Below are 21,314 nucleotides of genomic sequence, written 5' to 3' on the forward strand. Positions count from 1 at the left end.
ACGCTCTGGTGACTTCGGGCTTGGAAAGAATGATGGGAGACAGCTTTATCAGGATTCAGAATCTCGAAACGGCCACTAGTTTACCAATAGAGTCGGCGGTGCTGGGTCGAATTAGAATGTATCAAACCCAAATTCGACACGTAGTAACAAAAACGGCAGGTTACACATGTTACGTTAGACTAGGACTGGTGCTAGTCTTTCATATCTTATTCCTAACGTTGATTCTCCTCAGTGCCATCAATATTGTGTTTGGGCAAGGATAGCTGTCAGGGACATTTTCATTTTGTACGTGTATTACGCTAATTTTTTTTTTCATTTCAGCTTCAAAATTTCTTAGGCATGCATGAGTAAAGTAGGTTTTAAATATTGGAGAATGATAGAAAAAGTTTAGTACGCAAGGCAGTTGGTTGAACCAGGGAAATAATAGTGGGAAATGATGGAAGAGAGAGGAGTTAAACATCGGCAGGATAAAGCGATTGGTTTGGAGGAATGAGCCAATAATATACCGAAGGAAGATAAAAAGCTGATGAAGTAAAAAACCAAGACCATTCACACGTTTGCTATTGTGATTTTGCATGGAGGCTATTCGGTGGAATTAAAAAGCAAGATATCAAATGGAAGGGGAACTTTCCGAAGGATGAAAGAAAGGCTAAAATGCGGAAATTTTCAAATTAAGCTTGGCTAAGTGTTTCAATTGAAGCATTGTGATGTCTGAAAAAGCAATCAGAATTTTACATTAAGAAAAAATTAAATTTGTCTTTTATAGTGGTTCATGCCTTAAGCACCTGATCTCTCACACTTAAGACAAATTTTCCAAAAAGAAGAGGAGTGGAGCGTATGAATTTAAGTGCTTTGAATGTAACATGAAGTATATAGGGCAAACAGGACGAATATTTACAGAAAGGATAAAAGAACAACAAACAGGCGTACAGAATAAGAACATAACATCCCTCTTTGCGAAGCACCTCATCGAGAATGACCACTAAAGTGACTTTTTGACTAAAATTCTTCATTTTGAAAATAAAAGCCTAAGGCTCTATGCTTTGGAGCAGTTGGAAATTTAAAAATGCGTCCGTTGCAAGGATGAACTCGCCAACGAAATTTTGTATCCCGCCCACTCCTAGACCTACCACTCTTCCAAGTCTGACGTTCACGTCGAAACCTGGTTAGTGTTTTTAAATAAATCGTAAGGAATCACAAAGTCAATGATTTCATTTCAATATGTTATGCAAATTCCACAAAGTTATGCCAGAGACAACGCATTTTTAAAAAGATCAGTGATGGTTGGATTAAACCGTGGATAACTATATGGAAGGAACATGGATGTTTGGAGTGACATCAAATATTTATTCAAGAAGAAAGGAGTCTTCAACAATTAATTAGCCCAAAAACATTTTGGCCGATTTTTAGAACTTTTATTGTTTATTTCCTTGATGTAAAGAGGATTGATGAAGGCTGATTATCGTAAGAATGAATTCTTCATTTTTAAAGTAGGAAATGTGAAATGCACCTTTAATTATCTTTTATCCATAGTTATAAATAATTTTATGAGTATTACGAGCGAATTAGGTATTGCTGTACCCTTCCTTGCTTTCACATCAATTAACGGCCAACTATCTGACGACTTCGACAATAGTCACTATACTGGTGGCTAGAAACATGAGCTATTCAATCACCTAAGCATTGTTCATTGAATGTTTTTGTGTGATTTCCTTTGAAGTGTGTCCTGCTTGTCTCATACTCACTCATTCAAATAAAATAAATCCATTCAAAATAGAAAATAGCAGTAAACATAGTACGACAATATGTGTTTATTTCGAGTATACACATCGCTTGCCGACATACCTAATGAAATTGTACTTAAATTTTGAATAAACCACCATTATCACGGTGACCACCATAATGCCAAATATCACGAATGATTTTGATTGGGACAACGCATTGAGTGCCATAGTGCACGTGTTTTCCGAAGTAAGCACGTTACAGTCTTAGAAAACTATTGAAATTGCTCATTACCATTTTATTATAAGGCAAGAAAACTATCTCGGCATGATAACAACTTTGACATCCAAATAATGTACATACCGTTGAGTTTGTTGGATTCTATACATATGATCGATAACATATTTTTTTATACATGCTTCGCACTTATCATGCGTTAGGGGAAGAAGTTATCACACACCAGCCATATTTCCGATATTCAATATGAGTGACGCAATGATATTGGCAGGACTTTGCCCGGAGAACCATTATCATTTTCAATTCAAAAATAGCAATTTTGAAGAAAATTCTATCAATATTTATTGAAGTTATAAAAAGTTTTACTGTGTCTAAACGGAAAACATCGATTGGACACATTTGAACGAGGTACCACGATTGTTGTTATCAAACGACGCCAGATGGCAATTTGTGGTAATGTTCCGCTTCCGGCCACGTCGGGTATGCAGTCGAATTTGCGTTTATGAAAAATTAGTTGTTAGGCTGTACATACACAGAAATTGACTGTGATATTAAGCTAAATGTGAAAGTAAGCTAACATTGGTGATGGATTCATCATTGATATTGGCAGTACTGACGGGAATTTTAGCGTGTTGTTACTTTGCTGACGGTGTCGAACTAACGTTCGAATTGCCGGACAACGCCAAAGAATGCTTTTTTCAGGAGATCGATAAAAATGTTACTGCTACATTAGAATTTCAGGTATTTATGAGCTCTACGTATTCATAGATATGGTGAATTTTACTCCTGCTTGTCTAATTTTATATTAATAACTTAGGTGGTGACGGGTGGCCAGTATGATGTTGATGTGACGTTAGAAGCCCCGAATAGGGAGATATTGTACAAGCAGATGAAGTCGCAGTATGACAGCCATACATTTACTGCCAAAATGTCAGGAGTATACGTGGTATGCTTCAGTAATGAGTTCTCTACTTTCGTCCATAAGCTAGTATATATGGACTTCCAAGTAGGAGAAGAAGCGCCTCTGCCAGGAATTGGTGATCATGTAACCGTAATGACTCAGGTAATATGATTAAAGTGACTGAACGCTGCAAGTGTTACCAATTATTGCAATTGTAACTATCGGTGTGCATTATTTTACAGATGGAGTCTTCTGCGCAGGAAATACACAAGAGTTTGAATAGTATGGTTGACTATCAAACTCATCACAGGCTGAGAGAAGCACAAGGTCGTAAAAGAGCCGAAGATTTAAACGAGCGAGTGATGAAGTATTCCCTAATTGAGACCGTAGCGATACTCTTGGTAGGAATTGGACAAGTATTAATCTTAAAGAACTTCTTCTCTGAAAAGAGACCGACTCAGTTGAACTCCATGTGAAGTGAATCATTTTCAGTTATGCATCGTATGGTGAACGTTAGAAGTAAGAATGCTCTTTGTTATATAATTATCACAAACTTGTATTGCATTTTTCGTGAATGGAAGTGTTTGCAACATCAGATCTGATCATTCATTGTTCACAATAAATATTTTTACGTTGCACAGCAGTGCATAAAATTTATAAAAATAAATTATTTATGAAAAATATTTCGTTCCTTTTTACAGTTGAACATTAACAACGTTTGAAAAAACAGTTAAGGCAATGCTTCGGTTACGTCGTCTCTATGTACATTTAAAAGAGAGCATTGCTCCCAGCAATCTTAGGTCATACAGATAGCTCACTTTTAAGGAGTTTCAACTTATGTACCAATTTCTCAGATTTCTTATCAAAAGAAGCCTCAATTGCTGCTAATCTCTCTGCTGTGTGAGAATCTTGATTAATGCACACTTCCTTCATTCTCTTGTCAATCATGTTAAGGGCACTGGTGAAATTTTCCACTAATTGTTTATGGTCATTTTTCAGCTGTTTGTCCTTATTTCCCAAGTACACTTTGTATTTGCCCACTGTTTTCTTCATTTCCTGATAATTTTTGTAAATCTGAACAAGCTTCCTATTCTCATTCCTTCGGGCAGCTTTCATCACTTGCACATCAGAGGCCCATCTGAAATAGGAAAACAGAGCATAGGTAAAGTAGCATTTATTCAAATTTGGGCAATTGTCACTGAACTGATACACATTGCAGAAATAAAGCTTTTTACTATAAACCAAGTCTACAGTATGAACAAAGAAAATACAGCTGGTGCAGAGGGAGCTTGCAGGAATACACACATTAGATAAGAAGTATTACATTTAACACTGTAAATGCCTTCTTAAATTCTATTTGAAATAAATAAATGCTGTTGTGAATAGTGTTAGGTAATACCTACCCTTACCTCTTAACCAATCTTTGGGTTAATCACTGTGATTACCATTGAGGCCAGGGAACTGAGAGGTTAAAAAGTCTTATAATACACTTTTATTAGTACTAGGAAATGTGCAAATTTTTGTCATGTTAATATTGTAAAAGTAAATTGAACATGCCACAATCCTACCCTTCATTGTCTCTCACTTTACGAGATGTAAGAAATTAAAGACTATTAATCAGATCAAGGAAGTACACAGAGGATACCTATGCCCACCATCATTTGTTCATTAGTCTTTTTTGCTTGCACATGTTATAAATCAGGATGATTATCTTGTGAGCTATGAGTAAATTCAACCACACAGTTCAGTGAAAATTTGAACTGTCACTATATTGTCCAAATTCAAGATGTGGTTCCCATTATTTCTCTTTCATGCTTTTAAAAAAAAATGTTTTGAATATTATTCACTGGAAGATTTGGCTATGAACAAAGTGAATGTCCAAAATTTCCACTTGGGTATTATAAATATATTGCTTCAAGTTAGATGATATTAGTGACTCAGCTTACATTTGGAAAGTAATGTGTCCTGATACACCAAATCAAGAACACTAGGGGTATTAAGTTTCTTTATTTGTGAATAGTTAGGAGGAGCTAACTCTTCGAAAGGCCATTAGGATTTATAAATTTGTTAGTCTCATGTGAATGTTATGTTAGTCATCGCCGATGTATTTTGCCGCTCAAAGCATAGAAATGGAGGTGTATTGGTTCTAGTTTCACAGTGTGTGCGCCTTTTCCCAACCTGTTTCTCACAGGATTTTCTCAATGAAGAGTTGTCCTTCGAGTCCTGTGTCGTGGGTCTCAGTGTAAATAATGTCGCATATCATTTATTATCTATCTATCGTTCTCCCTCGAGTGATTTTAGTGTTTTTCTTAACAAACTTGCCAAACTATTAGAGCTAATTCATGATGCTATACCAAAACCTAATTTAATTATAACTGGGGACTTTAATTGTGATTTCGCAAGTAATTCCAAAGCCAAACAGGAATTCTTAGATATCCTTACCTCTTTCAACATTTGTGTTACTAATACCGAACCCACTAGGGTAAACGGCCTTTCCTCTACTATTATAGACAATATCTTAACAAACATTGATTTGGGAAAAGTAAATACTGAAGTAATCAAATCCCACATATCAGATCACTATCCTCTTCTATGCAAGATTTTAATTTCTTCTCCTAGTCACTGCAAAAAAATTTATAAAAGGCAGTTTACAGAGCAAAACTTTATTATCTTCAATTATATGTTGAAGTCCCATGATTGGTCTGATTTATACCAACTCAGATCCTACAATGACTCATTTGAGTATTTTTATTCTTCATATCGATATTACTTTGACATTTGTTTTCCATTGGTCTCCCACAAAACTAGAAACTTGTCCTTAAATACTAGAAACCATTGGGTCACCGATGAAATACGATGCCTCTCGAAAAAAATGAAGGAGTTAGCTATCTCTTATAAAAATAAATGTAACTCGATAGACTGCTTGGAGTATAGAACACTGAAAAAAACGTACCGTCAAAAGTTACAACTGGCTAAAAAAACATTTAACAACTGTAGAATTCTCAATGCCGATAACAAATCTAAAGAAATTTGGAAGATTATAAAGGAAGCTAAGTGTTCTATCAATAATCATCATGATTTCAAATTACAGGACTCCACCGGTAATGTTATTTCTGATTACTCTCAAATGGCATCCAACTTAAATGACTTCTACTTGTCCCACCAGACTACTACAAATACTCCAATTCCTGTTAATTATCCTCTAATCCCAAGCCTGTCTAATTCATTGTACCTGCTTCCTTGTACTGAACTGGAACTGATGAACATCATTAAAAAATTCCCTAACAAAAGTAGTCCTGGTACAGATGGTATCCCAGGGATTGTGATAAAAAAATCAATTAATTCTATCAAGGAACAGATACTCTTCCTAATTAATAAATCCCTACAACTTGGTGTTTTTCCTGATGCCATTAAAATTGCCAAAGTTGTACCACTTTATAAAGGGAAAGGTAGTGAGCAGGATATGAATTCTTACCGTCCAATACCTTTATTAAACCAGATAGGGAAACTATTTGAAAAGGTCTTCCATAATCGACTTACATCATTTCTTGAATCTTTTAATCTCTTGTCTGGCTCACAGAATGGTTTTAGGAAATGCAGATCTACATCTACAGCTACCTATCACCTCGTAAACCTAATACTTTCAAATCTTGATAATAGAATTGAAACCTTGGGACTATTCTTCGATTTTTCCAAGGCTTTTGACCTAGTTAATCATCAGTTACTCTTGTCCAAATTAGGACACTATGGCATCAGAGGTATCCCTTATAACTGGATCAAATCTTACCTCAGCGCAAGGCACCAACAGGTTATTTTGTCAAAGAACGGTACTAATTTTACTTCTCCTAGTAAAGAAGTTACATTAGGTGTACCCCAAGGCTCAGTCTTGGGCCCTATCCTATTTTTACTTTACATTAATGACTTACCAAAAGTTCTGCAGTCAGTTCCAGGAGCCGAGCCAATTTTATATGCTGATGACACTAACGTAATTGTATCAGCACCATCGCTAAACAACTTGACCTTGACAGCAGCTAGAGTTTCCGAACTTCTTTGTGAATGGTGTTCACAAAATTCTCTGAAACTCAACCCTGACAAGTCTGGACTCATATACTTCTCTAATAAAAATAAAGCCCCTGCTTCATTGGCCATTGACCTAGGGGGAACGTGTGTACCTCAAATTTCTAGATCCAAGTTTTTGGGAGTTGTTATAAATAAAAATTTATCATGGGATGAACACTAGTAGTAGTTTTGAGGGGAGGCGACCGACAGCTAAGGTCATTTGCGCCATAGGGGATGGACAGGAAAGGATGAAGGGTGGAGAGAAACCCGGCGTCGGCATTAGCCTACTCTTTACGAAAGGCGCCAAGGGGTCCGCAGTTTAACGTCCCATCCGACGGACGGCGTACTCCCTCAAAGTGCCCTCCACAAAGCACCTCAAGTAGGGATCGAGATACCTCTGAAAAATATTCAACACCACCGGGATTTGAACCCGCGCCCTCAGGGTGGGAAGCCAGTACGTTAGCCCCCGCACCATCTCGATCCCCCCAGGGATGAACACATATGCAATCTTCGTAGCAGGTTAAATTCCATTTGCTTTCTTATTAGAAGTATTAGGAAATCTGTAAGCCTCGATATCTTACTTTCAATTTATTACGGAGAATTTTATTCTTTTATTATCTATAGTATTCTGTTCTGGGGTTCTTCCCCTCATTCTGATTCAATTTTTAAAGCTCAAAAATGTTTAATACGATTAATATGCAATGCTCCCTACAATGCACCTTGTCTTTCCTTCTTCAAAAGGTTAAATATTCTGACTGTTCCATGTATTTACATTTATGTCGTATGCATTTTTGCTAAAAGTAATATATCCAATTATATGACAAATGACAACGTTCATTGCCACCAAACCAGAGCCTGCAGAGACCTGCATCAAACTTATTGCAGGACTTTAAATACATCCCTGGGGCCTAAATCAATGGGCCTCCTTGCACTGAACAGGCTCCCTTACGATTTTAAGTACGTAAAGGATCCAGTCCTGTTAAAAAAGAAATTAATATCATTTTTAAGGAAAGAACAGTTTTATTCTGTAATGGAATTCATGGAGAAAAAATAACTATACTGAATATGGAATATATTTTATGCAAAAAATTTATTATTGTGTCATGCTTTTCTGAATTTCATCATTGTTTAACATCTATATGTACATATGACGTGTCCTATACACTTATCTGATGTATCTATTACATTGTGTCAGTGTCTTCTGGGCAAATAAAGATTATTATTATTATTATTATGTGGGAAAGTACTGTTACATATGTTTCAATGTTTTTTCATCCAACATTTTAATTTGATTGTGGAGTGCTTTTTGTGTTATAATAAAGGCAGAGAAAATTATTAAAGGTCAGAAGAATGGGAATTTGATGAAAGTTATCTATGCTGAAGGAAACAATTAATATTCAAATCAAGTACTATACTTGTACATAAGATTTAAATATGGTGCATAGTATTGTATGGCTGCCAAAATGGGCCATTGAAGTAAAAGGAGAAGTGGAAATTGGAGGCCTTTGAGATGTGGGTGTTGTGGATAGAAGGTGACATGACACATTTAAAAGTCAGAAAAAAAGATACTGAGCACATTGAGAGGCAATGGAATGTTGAAGATGGGAGACTATTAGGTTACTCCGGTAGAGATAGGAGAAGAATAGGCATGTTGGACTAAATGGAGGTTTGGAAGCATGTGGTGTTGAAGAATTGTTTCTGTAATGCAAGGTGTTAAATATTCATTTAGTGTTCTTAAGTAGGGCATAAAAATGTAGCTATGTGTATGTAGCGGGATTTTCTAAAATCTACCTTAATAAAAAAACCAGGCGGGAAAACGTGTGGCTAAAAATCAACTGCGAGTATACTGAGGCTACTATTCCAAACCAGTCTTCCTAAGTAATTTCAAATTCCCAGTTTAAAAAGAATGAATCTGAACTGCAAATAAATTTTGGTACTGCAAAATCTTTCTGGTATTTCATGCCAGTTTTTTAATAAATTTGTTAATAATGAACAATAATTTTTGAATTTTAACCATAGTTTTATAAGCAGGGGTTGATTCTTATTTGCAAGACCACTCTATGCTGATTAATGGGTCTGGCAGTCAAATCATATCATCACTGTAGACAGCATAGATTAATAGGATGTGAATATGACACAAAGGTATGCTTGAAATATAACTACCGAGAGAAAAAGGCTAACATATTTCAGTTTTGGCAAATGCATATGTAGGACAGCCAGGAGATACTTTGAAGAGCTAAGATTTTCCTTGGTATAAGTTTCATCTAAAAGCTTGATTAAGTTTCCAATTGCTTACCTTCTTCAACATCAACAGAAATTTGGTATACTGCAACCTACTAATTTTTTTCACTCTATTAGCTGCTACTTAGTCACTTCAACTAACTTGACTACTCCAGTACAACATAATCTTCATTTCAAGACCTTACTTCCACAACTCTCATCTTATGCTACATGGCTTCCATTCTTAATAATATTACTATCATCTATTTTCCTCCTCATTTTTCTCATTTCATTATCGTTTTTGATGCTCTAATACCTCATTTTTTAAGCAGTGCATACACAAGGATTTTGTAATACCTACTTTTAGTTATGCATCTAAGAGATTTATTTCTCCAAAAACAATTTTCATTAGAATTCATCGGTGATCACCCAATGAATGTGACAATTATTTTTCTTCCATTAGATGATGCTAGCTTTCCATTCATTCTTCTCATATGAATAAATAATATTTTTATCATTACTAAGTAACTTACTTTCATTATATAACTCTTTGCCTTTTATTTTTGATGATGTTTAACAATTGGTATATTTAGCATAAAACATCTTTTTCAAGGGAAGCCACCAAGTGCACTCATACCCTATATTCATAGAACACTCCTTAACCCCTAATCAAATTTGCAATTAGTTAAAAGAACATATGTAAACCACAATCTGTGTACCATGTATAGCATTCAGTAATTCGAGTTCAGGAATATTGATGCACCGGATAGCTTGGCTTCCAAGTATTAGAAGAACCTAATGAATTTCATTGGTCTTTACAAACATAAATTCTTAACCCTGAAAAAAATATATCATGTAGCATGTAAAAGAGTGATGGGTAATATAATACTGAGCCCTGCTCAGAGCTGAGGCAAGAGAACAAAAACGTAATATGAGGGGGTAACCAAAAATAACTGGAATAGTGCTGCAGTTGCCTCACATAGTACACATTTCTTCTGCTAGGTCAGAGCAAATAGCTCTTGACTTCTGCACATGCATTGTTGCTGTCTGGGAAGGTTGTGTTCTGTCACAACAATTAGTTTTGTAAAAGCAATTTCACTTGCTCCTTGCTTTTCATCATTGTAGATTTAAATGAACAGCATGCCGCTGTCAAATTTTGCTTAGTGATAGGGAAAAACGCAGCAGAAACTGTTGTAATGTTAAAAACAGCTTACAAGGATTGTGCTATGGGAAAAACTCAAGTGTATCAATGGTTTTCTCATTCAAAAGAAGGTGAAAAGTCACTTGATGACAAACTTCATTCAGGACATCCGTCAACTTTTAGAATTGACAAAAATGTTGAAAAAGTTTGTGCAATCAGGCTTGAAGACTGATGACAGACTATTGAAGAGATTAGTACGTTATCTGGAACAACGTGGAGCTGAGTTCAGCAAATTTTGTTGTAAGATTTGAAGATGAGAAGTGTCACTCCAAATTTCGTGCCTTAGATCCTGACTGAACTGCAAAATGAGAATCGAATTGAAACTTGCCATGCATTGAAAGACCATCTCTGAACCAACACAGATTTTTTATCCAAGGTCACTACCGGTGGCAATTCATGGTGCTGTGGTTACAACCCAAAATCCAAAGAGCGGTCAAGCCAGTGGAAAACTTCATTATTGCCTTGCCCGAAAAAAATCTTCAAGTGAAACCAAACCTCAAGATGATGCTCTTTGTTTTTTGATTTGAGAGGGATAGTGCATGAATTTGTCTCACTAGGTCAGAATTTTGATCATGCTTTCTATTTGACGGTTTTGAGAAGATTGCGTTACGTAACAGTGTGTAACAAAAAAGGCCCGATTTGAGGGATATGAAGGACTAGGTTTTCTGCCATGACAATGCTCTGGCTCATGGAGCCATTTCAGTGCACAAGTTTTTAGCCAAAAACAACATGACCCCCATGCCCCATCGGGCATGGATACTTATTCTCTTCAACCGTGTGCAGGTTTGCAATGCACACCAGAAAACTGGGTATGTCCCAGTTTTAAGAAATATAATAGTTGTCCCAACAGGTTTATGAGAAAGTTATTAAAATTCTTGGTTATTTTCCATGCTTCAACGCAAGTATATCAGCACTTTGAAAAACCGCTAAGCATACAGGTTATATTATTTGAATATGTAGCATATCAACTTTACTATGCAATTACTCAGAGTAAAACTGATGATGAGTTTTAGATAGATAGAGGTCTTTACTTGGGCAAAATTTATTATATTTAGAAAATTTTAGGGAGTTAATAAAGAAGGGAAAAAATAACATTCAGAAAAGAGGAATCTTATTTAACCAATAATAGGAGTTCATTGTTCATTGCTTTCTCCGCAGTACATTAAGAAGTACAGCTGATAGTCTCATGTGTGCCATAGTCTAAGTTCTACTGTTACACCTATTTCATGATCTCTACTGTCTGCGTTGACCCTTTTTATGAATGTTGGGACTTGTAAATAAAAAGACAAGGTGGGTCAGTTTATTCAAGCGTTTGAAAGATTCATTGGGATGCATGACCTGTTGACAGGATGACTGCTGTCCCAGACACCATGGTAGAATCAGGGAACATTTTTGGAAAGTTCTAGAATTCCCAAAAAGTAATATTAAATACAGAAAAGGGCACATTTTAGATTTTGCTATAATGGCAAAAGTATCTTTTAATTGTCTGATTAGTAAATCATCTAGAGATTGATTGATTTCGAAGACTTTACTTAGTAGTACCTGTACTTCACCAAGTAAGGACGAAGAGTCAACCTTGTTCTGATCCCTCATTATGTTGACATACAAACCCTACAGTGTGCTACCAGCCATTCATGCAGCACAGACAGCCAGTGGCCATCATAGCTGGCATGCAAGCCAAAGGAGAAAAACAGGTGACTCAAGTTCTAAGCCAAAGCAGATCTTGATTTGGATGGAAATTAGGGATGCCAACTTAAAATCAATTACTGGCAATCAAATTAATCACAATGCCTATTACCAATCAATTATTGCCTACACATTCAATTCAGAGATCGTAGTTGACTAATTCATCTGATCTATGGTTGATTAAATGAGTAATTGGCCAATGGTCAAAACATAGAATAAATGACCAAATAAATATATATAAAGAATTTTTATCTACAAAAATGATACCAAAAGCCTCTTTACCTAATTTTGGCCACTTCCTTTGTATAATGCATCTGAGAGGCTAATTGTATCGTAAGCATCAGGATAGCCAGCCAGACTAACCAGCTGCCACTCCTTACACAATAGCAATACTAGTTGCAGATGAAACCAGACTGAATTATCCACCCTTGGAAAATTAAACTCATGCCAATGTATGGGGGTAATGATTTAGTGGACCACAAGTATATTCCTATTAAATAATCAATTTCATGGAGTGAATTTAGTATATAGTATTCCTTAAATTATTATAAAAGGTATCAATAATAAAGGAAAACTTTCACGGCATGTTGTGCACGCATAGAGAAGAGCATGGAAGAAAGCAGCAGTGATGATGCACGAAGGACCTAGGGATTTATTGCAGAGGACTGGAAAGTCCTGGAAAAGCGAGGGAATATTTTTGTACAACTCAATGGCCACCATTGAGGTCATACTTCATTTCTCTTAATAAGTGCTTAAAAGTTATGAAATTTTTCTTTAGATTAAAGAAGAATTTAAACTATGGGCTCATTTCTCATTAAATAAAAAATGGTCAGAGTTCCTGCCAAATTATTTTTGAGGAACAATACTCTGAATCAATGAAGGTCAAACATTATATTTCTAACACTGGCCATAACACAAACATTGTGAGAGCTTTCGTCTCATGAATTCACAGAAGGAAGATATTGACTTTGAATATAATCATCTAAGGTTATCCTGAAAATACATCATGAGACTAATCGGCTGCTCATATTTCATAATATAAAGGATAAATGCAACCTCTGTCCAGTAACCACAGAAATATGACTTGGTAGACAAGAAAAACTGAAGATACTTCAACTTAAAAAGTCTTCTATTGCATATTTTTAATTAAATATTTTTACCTTATTTAAATAGAGATAATAGCTTGTGGAGAGGGGTCACATGATTTTAATTTTACACCAGGTATAAGAGTAATGGTTAGCACCTGCATTTTCAGAATATGGAAAAGTCCCAGTGCTCATAATTTAACATACATGGTCCATCATGAAAGTAATGCACATATTATATTGTGACACGGCTATCCATGGCAGTGCGGCAAAACCGGTCGCGAAATGTGGTGGGGGGTCTGCCCTTCCAATGCAGCCGGTCGACAGTTTGCTCCAACCAGTCTGAGTGGAAAGACATGCCTCCGTGTGAAGTGTGTTTTTCAACTTTGTAACCCGGCACAATGAATCGCCCAGCCACACATCCTTCATCATTACCAACTTCCTGACCTAGAGCACTATCCCAATGGTCCCCCAACCCTCTTACAGTCCCGACTTGGCTTAGGGCAACTTTTTTTGTTTCCCTGACTGAAGAAGGAGCTGAAAGGAAAGCATTGGGGGACTGTGGAAAACATCCAAAAGCATGTTACAACATTCCTGAGTGACATTCCCATTGAGGAGTTTTAGGGTGCCTTCCAGACATGGCAGACACGTCTCTGCAAGTGTATTGATGCAGGGGAAGATTATTTAAGCATTTCTACAAGTATGATCCACAAATCTATTTTTCTCTGAGAATACGCATTACTTTAATGGATGACCTTGTATGGCAGCCCTGTGTGAAAACCTGAGAATTCCAACTAAGATTCTTCATCCATCCATACTAAAAAATTTAAATGAATGAAAAAGTGATAGTTATAACATATTCTGTTTATAGGATAATGAGCCATGATGGAATAATTGAAGCTGGCAAATTAAAGTTTTTCAAAGGATTTGTCATTAAGTTTAAGGAAAATATTCCAGGGAAAACGTTCATACATTACCTGGCCATTGTCTCAGCCATTGCATCTTTTTCATTTGTAGCTTGATCAGTCAATTCCTTCAGTTCCTTTGTCAATTGTGAGACTTGCAGCTTCAGAGTAGTCATTTCTCCTTCCCTTAACTTAATCAACTCTCTTCCTGCTTCTTCTTTAGCCTTTACTTCTGCAGCATCAGCTCTTGCATCAATAAGGGCAGCTTTTAGGCGACTCTTCTCCAATGCCATTGCCGCTCTGACTTCTTCCACTTGCAAAGTTTTTGCTTCCATTAGTTTCCTAAATACATCTAGATTACCTGAATATAACGATTCTGCTTCTAGTCTTCCTTTTCTCTCAGCTTCTTCTACCTCCTTTAATAATCTTTCTTCCATTGCAATCTCTTTTTCTTTTAGAATCTTTTCCAAATCATCTTTGGCTATAGTATTTTCCATTTTGAGAAGCAGATCATCAGGAGGTGAAGTTCCTATGGTTCTCGTGGAGTGGGACTTGACTTTTAAACTGTATTCATGTAACTTCTCTTCATATTTTTCCAGAAATGCATTCTAAAAACACACCAAAAAGAAATACACGGTGAATAAATCAAAACAAGATTATGCAACATAATTGAACTTGAGCATATTCCTATTGCCCAAGATAATATGAAAGCTATCATATTAAGTATTTCTACTTAAACATTTCTTTATTCATCACCGAACACTTCTCTTGAAAACATAAGATATGTGCAATATTGTAACTTACACATATAAGAAGCTTTTATAGAATTAATTACTTGCAGGAGAAAAGCATTTAGTTGATACACCAATGATAGTCACTTTTTAATTTTTGTTCAATCATCACTTACTTTAACAGCAACATTAAATCAACACAAGAAACTGTATTACCTATTTAGCATTTAATTTACAGTATATCTAACGGCAGCCTTACATGATGTCAAGGTTTGCTACGCTTGGAATGTCATTGTTATTTTGTCTTTATTCCTAGAGTTTTATGAGCATTTATTGATTTGACAATTACATAAATATATCCTTTTTTAGAATGAACCAACATGGGAAACAAACTTCCACTCTGAATTGCTATGGACGATTTGGATGTAGACTACCTCTTCTTGACCAAACCTTAGCAATATTTACCAAATAATCGGTTAATCCAAAGCCATACAAAAGATCATTTCAGAGATTGACATGATGCCATACAATGACCATTATTTATTTTACATTAAACCTTCAGCTATCTTTCTTTTAGCAAGATATCTTTTTTGTACCGGTATGTCTTCAGGGCTAAAACAAGCCATAAAGCAAAGTATACCTTCTTAATTTTTTGTAAATCTCTCCAAATGTTCTTCCCTGTAAGAGTTTGTGAACCTATGAGCATGCCCAATACATGAAACTTATTTTCCAATTCTTGTAAAATGTCCCTAGAGAAGGCGAGGAAATTTTTTTGAACCATTAAAAACATTGATCCCTCCCTTTCACTCTACCAATCAACATTCAGACGGCTGATATGAACTGAATAAGGCTACTGATAACAAATTTGTGGTTATTGGAACAAATGAATTGGGGAGTTTAAGGACCACACAGGCCTCCATACTAAAATTATGCCAAAAATTTCTCTTCCTAAAGCCTTCCTTCTGGGATCCAAAGGATTTCATGATGTTGGTGGAGAATCACCAAATGCAATCCTCTAGAAGTGAAACAAATGAACGGTTGTCATTTCATCAAATAAATGTCATGTTCAATACTCCCATTTCAAAATAAATATTTAAATCTTATGAACTCTTCTACACATTATCTCAATATTTTCATTTTGGCTGAATATTTGCAAGTGAACTAACATACATTACAGCGTATGATTTTATACAAAGATAATGAAGCATTTGATAGAGGTAGGAAGGTAGCAGGAGAGGACTCATTTCTTTGAATTAAATTGGAATAGGAAAGACAAGGGGATCGAGATGGTGCGGGGGCTAACGTACTGGCTTCCCACCCTGAGGGCGCGGGTTCAAATCCCGGCGGTGTTGAATATTTTTCAGAGGTATCTCGATCCCTACTTGAGGTGCTTTGTGGAGGGCACTTTGAGTGAGTACGCCGTCCGTCGGATGGGACGTTAAACTGTGGACCCCTTGGCGCCTTTCGTAAAGAGTAGGCTAATGCCGACGCCGGGTTTCTCTCCACCCTTCATCCTTTCCTATCCATCCCCTATGGCGCAAATGACCTTAGCTGTCGGTCGCCTCCCCTCAAAACTACTACTAGGAAAGACAATTATGAGAATTCTTCCTTGACACCACTGGTTTGAAGTGGAGATAATTAGGAAAGCAATACAGTAACACAATACTATTGATATTTTTATTAGTACATTCCACCAATATTAAAGCTGTTAAATTTTGAATCCTCTCATTACCAGTTACATGCTATTTGTAGTGGGCTACTTCCGAAACCTGCTCGATGCAATGGGCAAAACATGTTTTTCTTTGCCACATCAGCATAAAAAGTGAATTCCTTTCAAAAATGAAGAAGAGGAAAAGTTTATCAGGCATATAATGATGAAAAAATAACACAAAGAAAGCAGGATCTCTATCAAATAGTAGCAGTAGTTTTTATGGGAGACAACTGACAGCTAAGGTCATTTGCAGATTGCCATTAGGGATGGATGGGAAAGGGTAGAGAGAAACCCGGCATCGGCATTAGCCTGCTCTTGTGGTGCTCAGGGGTCCGCAGTTTAACGTCCCATCTGATGGACGTTGCACTCACTCAAAGCGCTCTCCACAAAGCACCTCAAGTAGGGATGGGGATACCACTGAAAAATATTTGTCTCCAGGATTTGAACCCAGGCCCTCTTGGTGGGAAGCCCGTATGCTAGCTACCGCACCATCCTGATCCCCTTTATCAAGTCAGTGGTGATCATTTGAGAGGCAATGATTGGAAAAATTATTTTACTGTAGAGTTTATAGTAAAGAACTACTGTTTACACACCATGAAGGTAAACAGATACTCACACTGACCTGTTCAGCTTCTAGCTGTTCCTTGAGCATTTTAGCAGCATGATCACGCGTCGCTTCAGCCTTTTTCAACTGCTCACGGAATTCATTACCCAACCTCTCTTCTATTTCTCTTTGATTTTCCCTTAGCTTTTCAAGGTTATTCTTTTCAGCTTCTCCTTTTATTCTTTCTATTTCTTCATCACAAAAGCGCTGCTTGGCATCAAGCTCTTCTCGAAGTCTGCAGCACTCCTTAAACAGCTACAAAAATGATATCAAGTATAAAATATTACATAGAGAATGGCAAAGTTATTTTACAATTTTTTCATTGAAACATAGGAATAATGATCATATATATCATCATGAAAATGCTTCACGTTAAAAAATAAAATTAAAAATCAATCTTCACTTTATCTTTTAGTTACAATGGCATTACATGGAAGTATGGCTAAATTACTATCCTGACTGTGAAATGAAGTAGATACCTTGGCCAAATAAAAGCAAGGGTCATATATTTCCAATAAAAGTGCTAAAATTATATTAGAGCAGCAAATGGAGGAAGAGATAATACTATTCATAGAAATGATGGATTTTCTACATACCTACAACCACCGGTAGTTGTCATTTTAATCACCAAGGCTTTCTCATAATTTCATTTTATCATTGATAAATTTATATAATAAATCTTCTGTAAAAATTACTTTATTTTCAATAAATATTTCAACTTGACAAAGCATTACATAATTGTTATAAATAAATATGATTATTAAAGTTGAAGCAATAACTCTAGGGTCATACTCTTTGGGGATAATATATGTCACCTAAGTATATAAAGTGGAATTTAACAAAATTAAATGTAAAAGGTAGAAAGATTAGCTTAAAGATGCACATGATTTCATTAGGTTTGAGACACAATCGTACCAAAACATACTCAGACTCAAGAGTTTATGAGGTTTCACTACCATAGCAGGGACCTGTTTATTACAAAATAATTTAATTCAATGAAATGAAAAATAAACTAAAGGCAAACATTCTACCACTTCGGTTTGAGATACATAATCATGCCAGTGAGTTGCTTACACATATATTCACTTCTGGTCACCAGGGATTAAGGCCTGGCAGCAGGAACCCATAAATTGCATTAAAATATAATATTAAAGGAAAAGAAAAAAACAGCAGGAAAGGATTGCCTTATTTAAAGAGGCCTATTTGACAAGTGAACCAGTTGGTGCCAGGATTTTCAGCCAATTAATTCCCTACTGCCTGACTTGTATTTGATTAAATGAATTGCACAAGTGTGTGCATGTGACTGACAAAGAACACTGTATTTAACAACACTGGTGGGAATGTGTGGATCTCTACTTGTACTTATTTTTAACCTTTTAGTTAACAGGCTATTTCATGATGCTGTAGGAGTAGAATCCCCATAAACATCAAGTATGCACACACGTACATACAAAAAAAAATTATGGGTATTATCTTTTTTCCAGTCAAAGGTAAATTTTAAAAATTCTTCGATAAAATTTTATCTTATTTAACACTGTGCCCCTCCAAATAGTACAACCCTTACGACTACTTCTTTAACTAGTTTTAATCACCATAGATACATTCTTCTAATGATTAATTAAGATAACATAAGATAAACAAATGTGAAACCAATCACACTGCATATAATTAGAAAATGGCTATTTCAAAGGACAATTACTGATGTTAATGGATGCATGATGAAGCATGGATAATTAAAAAATATGGATAACTGAAATATGTGGAAAATATGGTCGTGATATAAATAGATATATATGAATGCTCTCCTTTTCCATTCTGTGTGACTAATTAGAGTTTTTAGGCGATGGAAAATAGATATATTTCATTATTCAACCATTTTTATGAGGGTAGCACTTTAGTTTTACAAGAATAAATAACTATTATCATGTGAATAGCAGAGCATTTTTTCCTCATAAAACTATACCAATCGCATAGTTAGGAAAAACAAATGACTGGGAAAGGAAAAATCGACCAAGGATCGATTAAAATAATACAGTGTACTAAGTTAATGTCATATTTGTTGCACAATAAAGTTATGTGTTTGCTGGCCTTGAAGGAGAAAATGGAATTCTCAGGGATAATGAATGTGAGGGAAACAATAATCAGAAATAAAAGATAGTACAAAAATTGAACATTAAAACATAAAATTTTAATGACAACTTTTGATTTTGAGAACTTAAAACTTATGAGAAAGCCCAAGTAGTTCAAACTTGTAATTTTAGAACGTATATTAAAGTTTCGAAGCATTTAATTATCTTTACAGGTGTAATTTTATTTAAATTTTGAGGCGATTGGAAAAGAATAGCAAGGATAATCTGTAAAACAAATAAGTGTTGACTATATATATTAAATAATCAGAAATTATAATACCTTAAACTACATAAATAAAGCAAGCAAATTACTATAAAATCTATCTTTTATGGGGGCAGCATAGGTTAACAAAATGCAAATCATTAGTTTTATTATGTATTGCTACTTATCCAAATTTAAACCAAAATTTTAAAACCATCCAAAGTTGTACATATTTTTGGCATCTTGAGTATACTTCCTATTCTTTACTTTGCATATTTGTATGTGAAACTGATAAAGTTTTCAACATTTTTTCTAAATAATTATTTGGTGAAATTTTAGTACAGTGGTCATGATTGAATAAATGAAAAGACTCCAATAGCCTACGGCTATTGGAGTCTTTTCATTTATTCAATACTGCCATCCGTAAGAGCTCAATTCAATCAATAGTGGTTAAGATGGCTACTGAAATTTAAAATGTGGACATAACATGAAATTTCAATAAGTATGAACATTTCATAAGGACTCGTATGGGATGACATGAATTTAAAACAAGTTAAAATGACGACTTGGGCACTTCTATTTTTAAAATAGTAAGAAAACTAAGTGACTGAAAACTCTGTATAAAGGCTCTATTTACCACTAAAATAAGTCACCATATACCATAGGTGGACTGCAGGTTCTTCTTATTGAGAGAAATTTTCAAAGTTTTTTAAAATTTGAAAATATAACAGTTTAGTTTAATAAATAACTAACTAAAGAAGATTTACAGAGAAATACTTATGAGACATTTTAAATGTGAGTAAGATATATGAAATGAGTTTCTTTGCAAAATTAAAACTACTTTTGATAGCATACTCTGTAGATATCAAATAATGGAGAAAAAATAAAGCTGCATCAAAGTTGGGTTTGGCTGATTTGTCATTACAGTTGGACAGTGTCAAACAATGACAAGTTCATTTTCATCTATAACTTTACCTCGGAAACTTTTTCATCTGTATCTTTTTTGCTTGTGCTATTTTCCATTGCTTGGCTTCTTGTCTTTGCAACATCAGCATCCACCAGTGATTTCTGTTTTGCCAGCATTTCTTTCTCTACTTCTTTCCTGAGTTTTTCCATTTGAGCTTTGTAGTGAAGTTCAAGTTCTTTCATACACTCCTTTTTAGCTATAAAAAAAAGAAATATAGAACCTACAATATTTTTCTGAAACCAATCATTCCGAAACCATTTACGTAACCACCACTCATTTACATAACTTATCTCAAGAACAGATAGCTTTGTCATTAATCTAACATTAAACAAACTCGCCAGCAAATGTTGACCATAAACTGATCATGAGAGTATGGATGGATAAGCTACATTCAGATGTGCATATTCCCAAGATATTCTTATATATTTACAACAAAACACCTTCATAGTTAAACACTTTTTAGGATACTTATTTCAGAAGTTCTTAGTTTGCTTTTGGTAAATAATATCCATTGTACCTGGCAACAAAGGTGAACATTTGGAGAGCAATCCAGTAATAATGTACATTTCATTACACTAACTGGAAGAGGTTGGATTGAAGTATCAGAGAATGGTCAACACCTTGGAAAATCTTGCCCAAAATGCCAAGGAAGGAGCAAGTACACTACTATTACCAAAAATGAGATATGACACCATGATTACACAGGGAAAATATCTACATCTTAAGATTATTGCTAAATGAGACCCCAACCCATTTCAAAATTTCCATCCTCCTGCATAAAGAAAACAATTCTACCCCTGCAGACTGGAATTGGGGGATCGAGATGGTGCGGTGGCTAACTTCCTAGCTTACCACCCAGAGGGCCCAGGTTTGAATCCCTGAGATGGAAGATATTTTTCAGTGCTGTCCTGATCCCTACTTGAGTTGCTTTGAGGATAGCACTTTGAGTGAGTA

General features: G+C 35.4%; 2 protein-coding genes across 3 annotated transcripts in view; one reads left to right on the forward strand and one right to left on the reverse strand.

Moving 5' to 3' along the window:
- The first annotated feature begins 2,409 nt into the window (after window positions 1-2,409).
- Window positions 2,410-3,527, forward strand: p24-1 (transmembrane emp24 domain-containing protein). Its single transcript, XM_071588207.1, has 3 exons — window positions 2,410-2,700; window positions 2,777-3,022; window positions 3,103-3,527. The coding sequence occupies exons 1-3, from the start codon at window positions 2,545-2,547 to the stop codon at window positions 3,334-3,336; spliced, it is 636 nt and encodes a 211-aa protein (XP_071444308.1). The 5' UTR covers window positions 2,410-2,544; the 3' UTR covers window positions 3,337-3,527.
- A 103-nt stretch (window positions 3,528-3,630) lies between these two features.
- LOC139690697 (uncharacterized) overlaps window positions 3,631-21,314 on the reverse strand; it is a 35,871-nt gene continuing 18,187 nt past the window's right edge. The window contains exons 6-9 of one of the 2 annotated variants that reach the window (XM_071588206.1): window positions 20,369-20,556; window positions 17,081-17,317; window positions 14,089-14,624; window positions 3,631-3,998 (exon numbers count right to left, since the gene is read on the reverse strand). In XM_071588206.1, coding sequence (XP_071444307.1) covers window positions 3,662-3,998; window positions 14,089-14,624; window positions 17,081-17,317; window positions 20,369-20,556 — 1,298 coding nt within the window. In that variant the 3' untranslated portion in view covers window positions 3,631-3,661. Of the gene's footprint in view, window positions 3,999-14,088; window positions 14,625-17,074; window positions 17,318-20,368; window positions 20,557-21,314 lie in introns of both variants that reach the window. The other variant, XM_071588205.1, reaches the window with a different exon arrangement.

The sequence above is a fragment of the Hetaerina americana genome, unplaced genomic scaffold (assembly GCF_022747635.1).
Source record: "Hetaerina americana unplaced genomic scaffold, ioHetAmer1.1.p SCAF_3, whole genome shotgun sequence".
In the NCBI taxonomy this organism is placed as follows: Eukaryota; Metazoa; Arthropoda; class Insecta; order Odonata; family Calopterygidae; genus Hetaerina; species Hetaerina americana.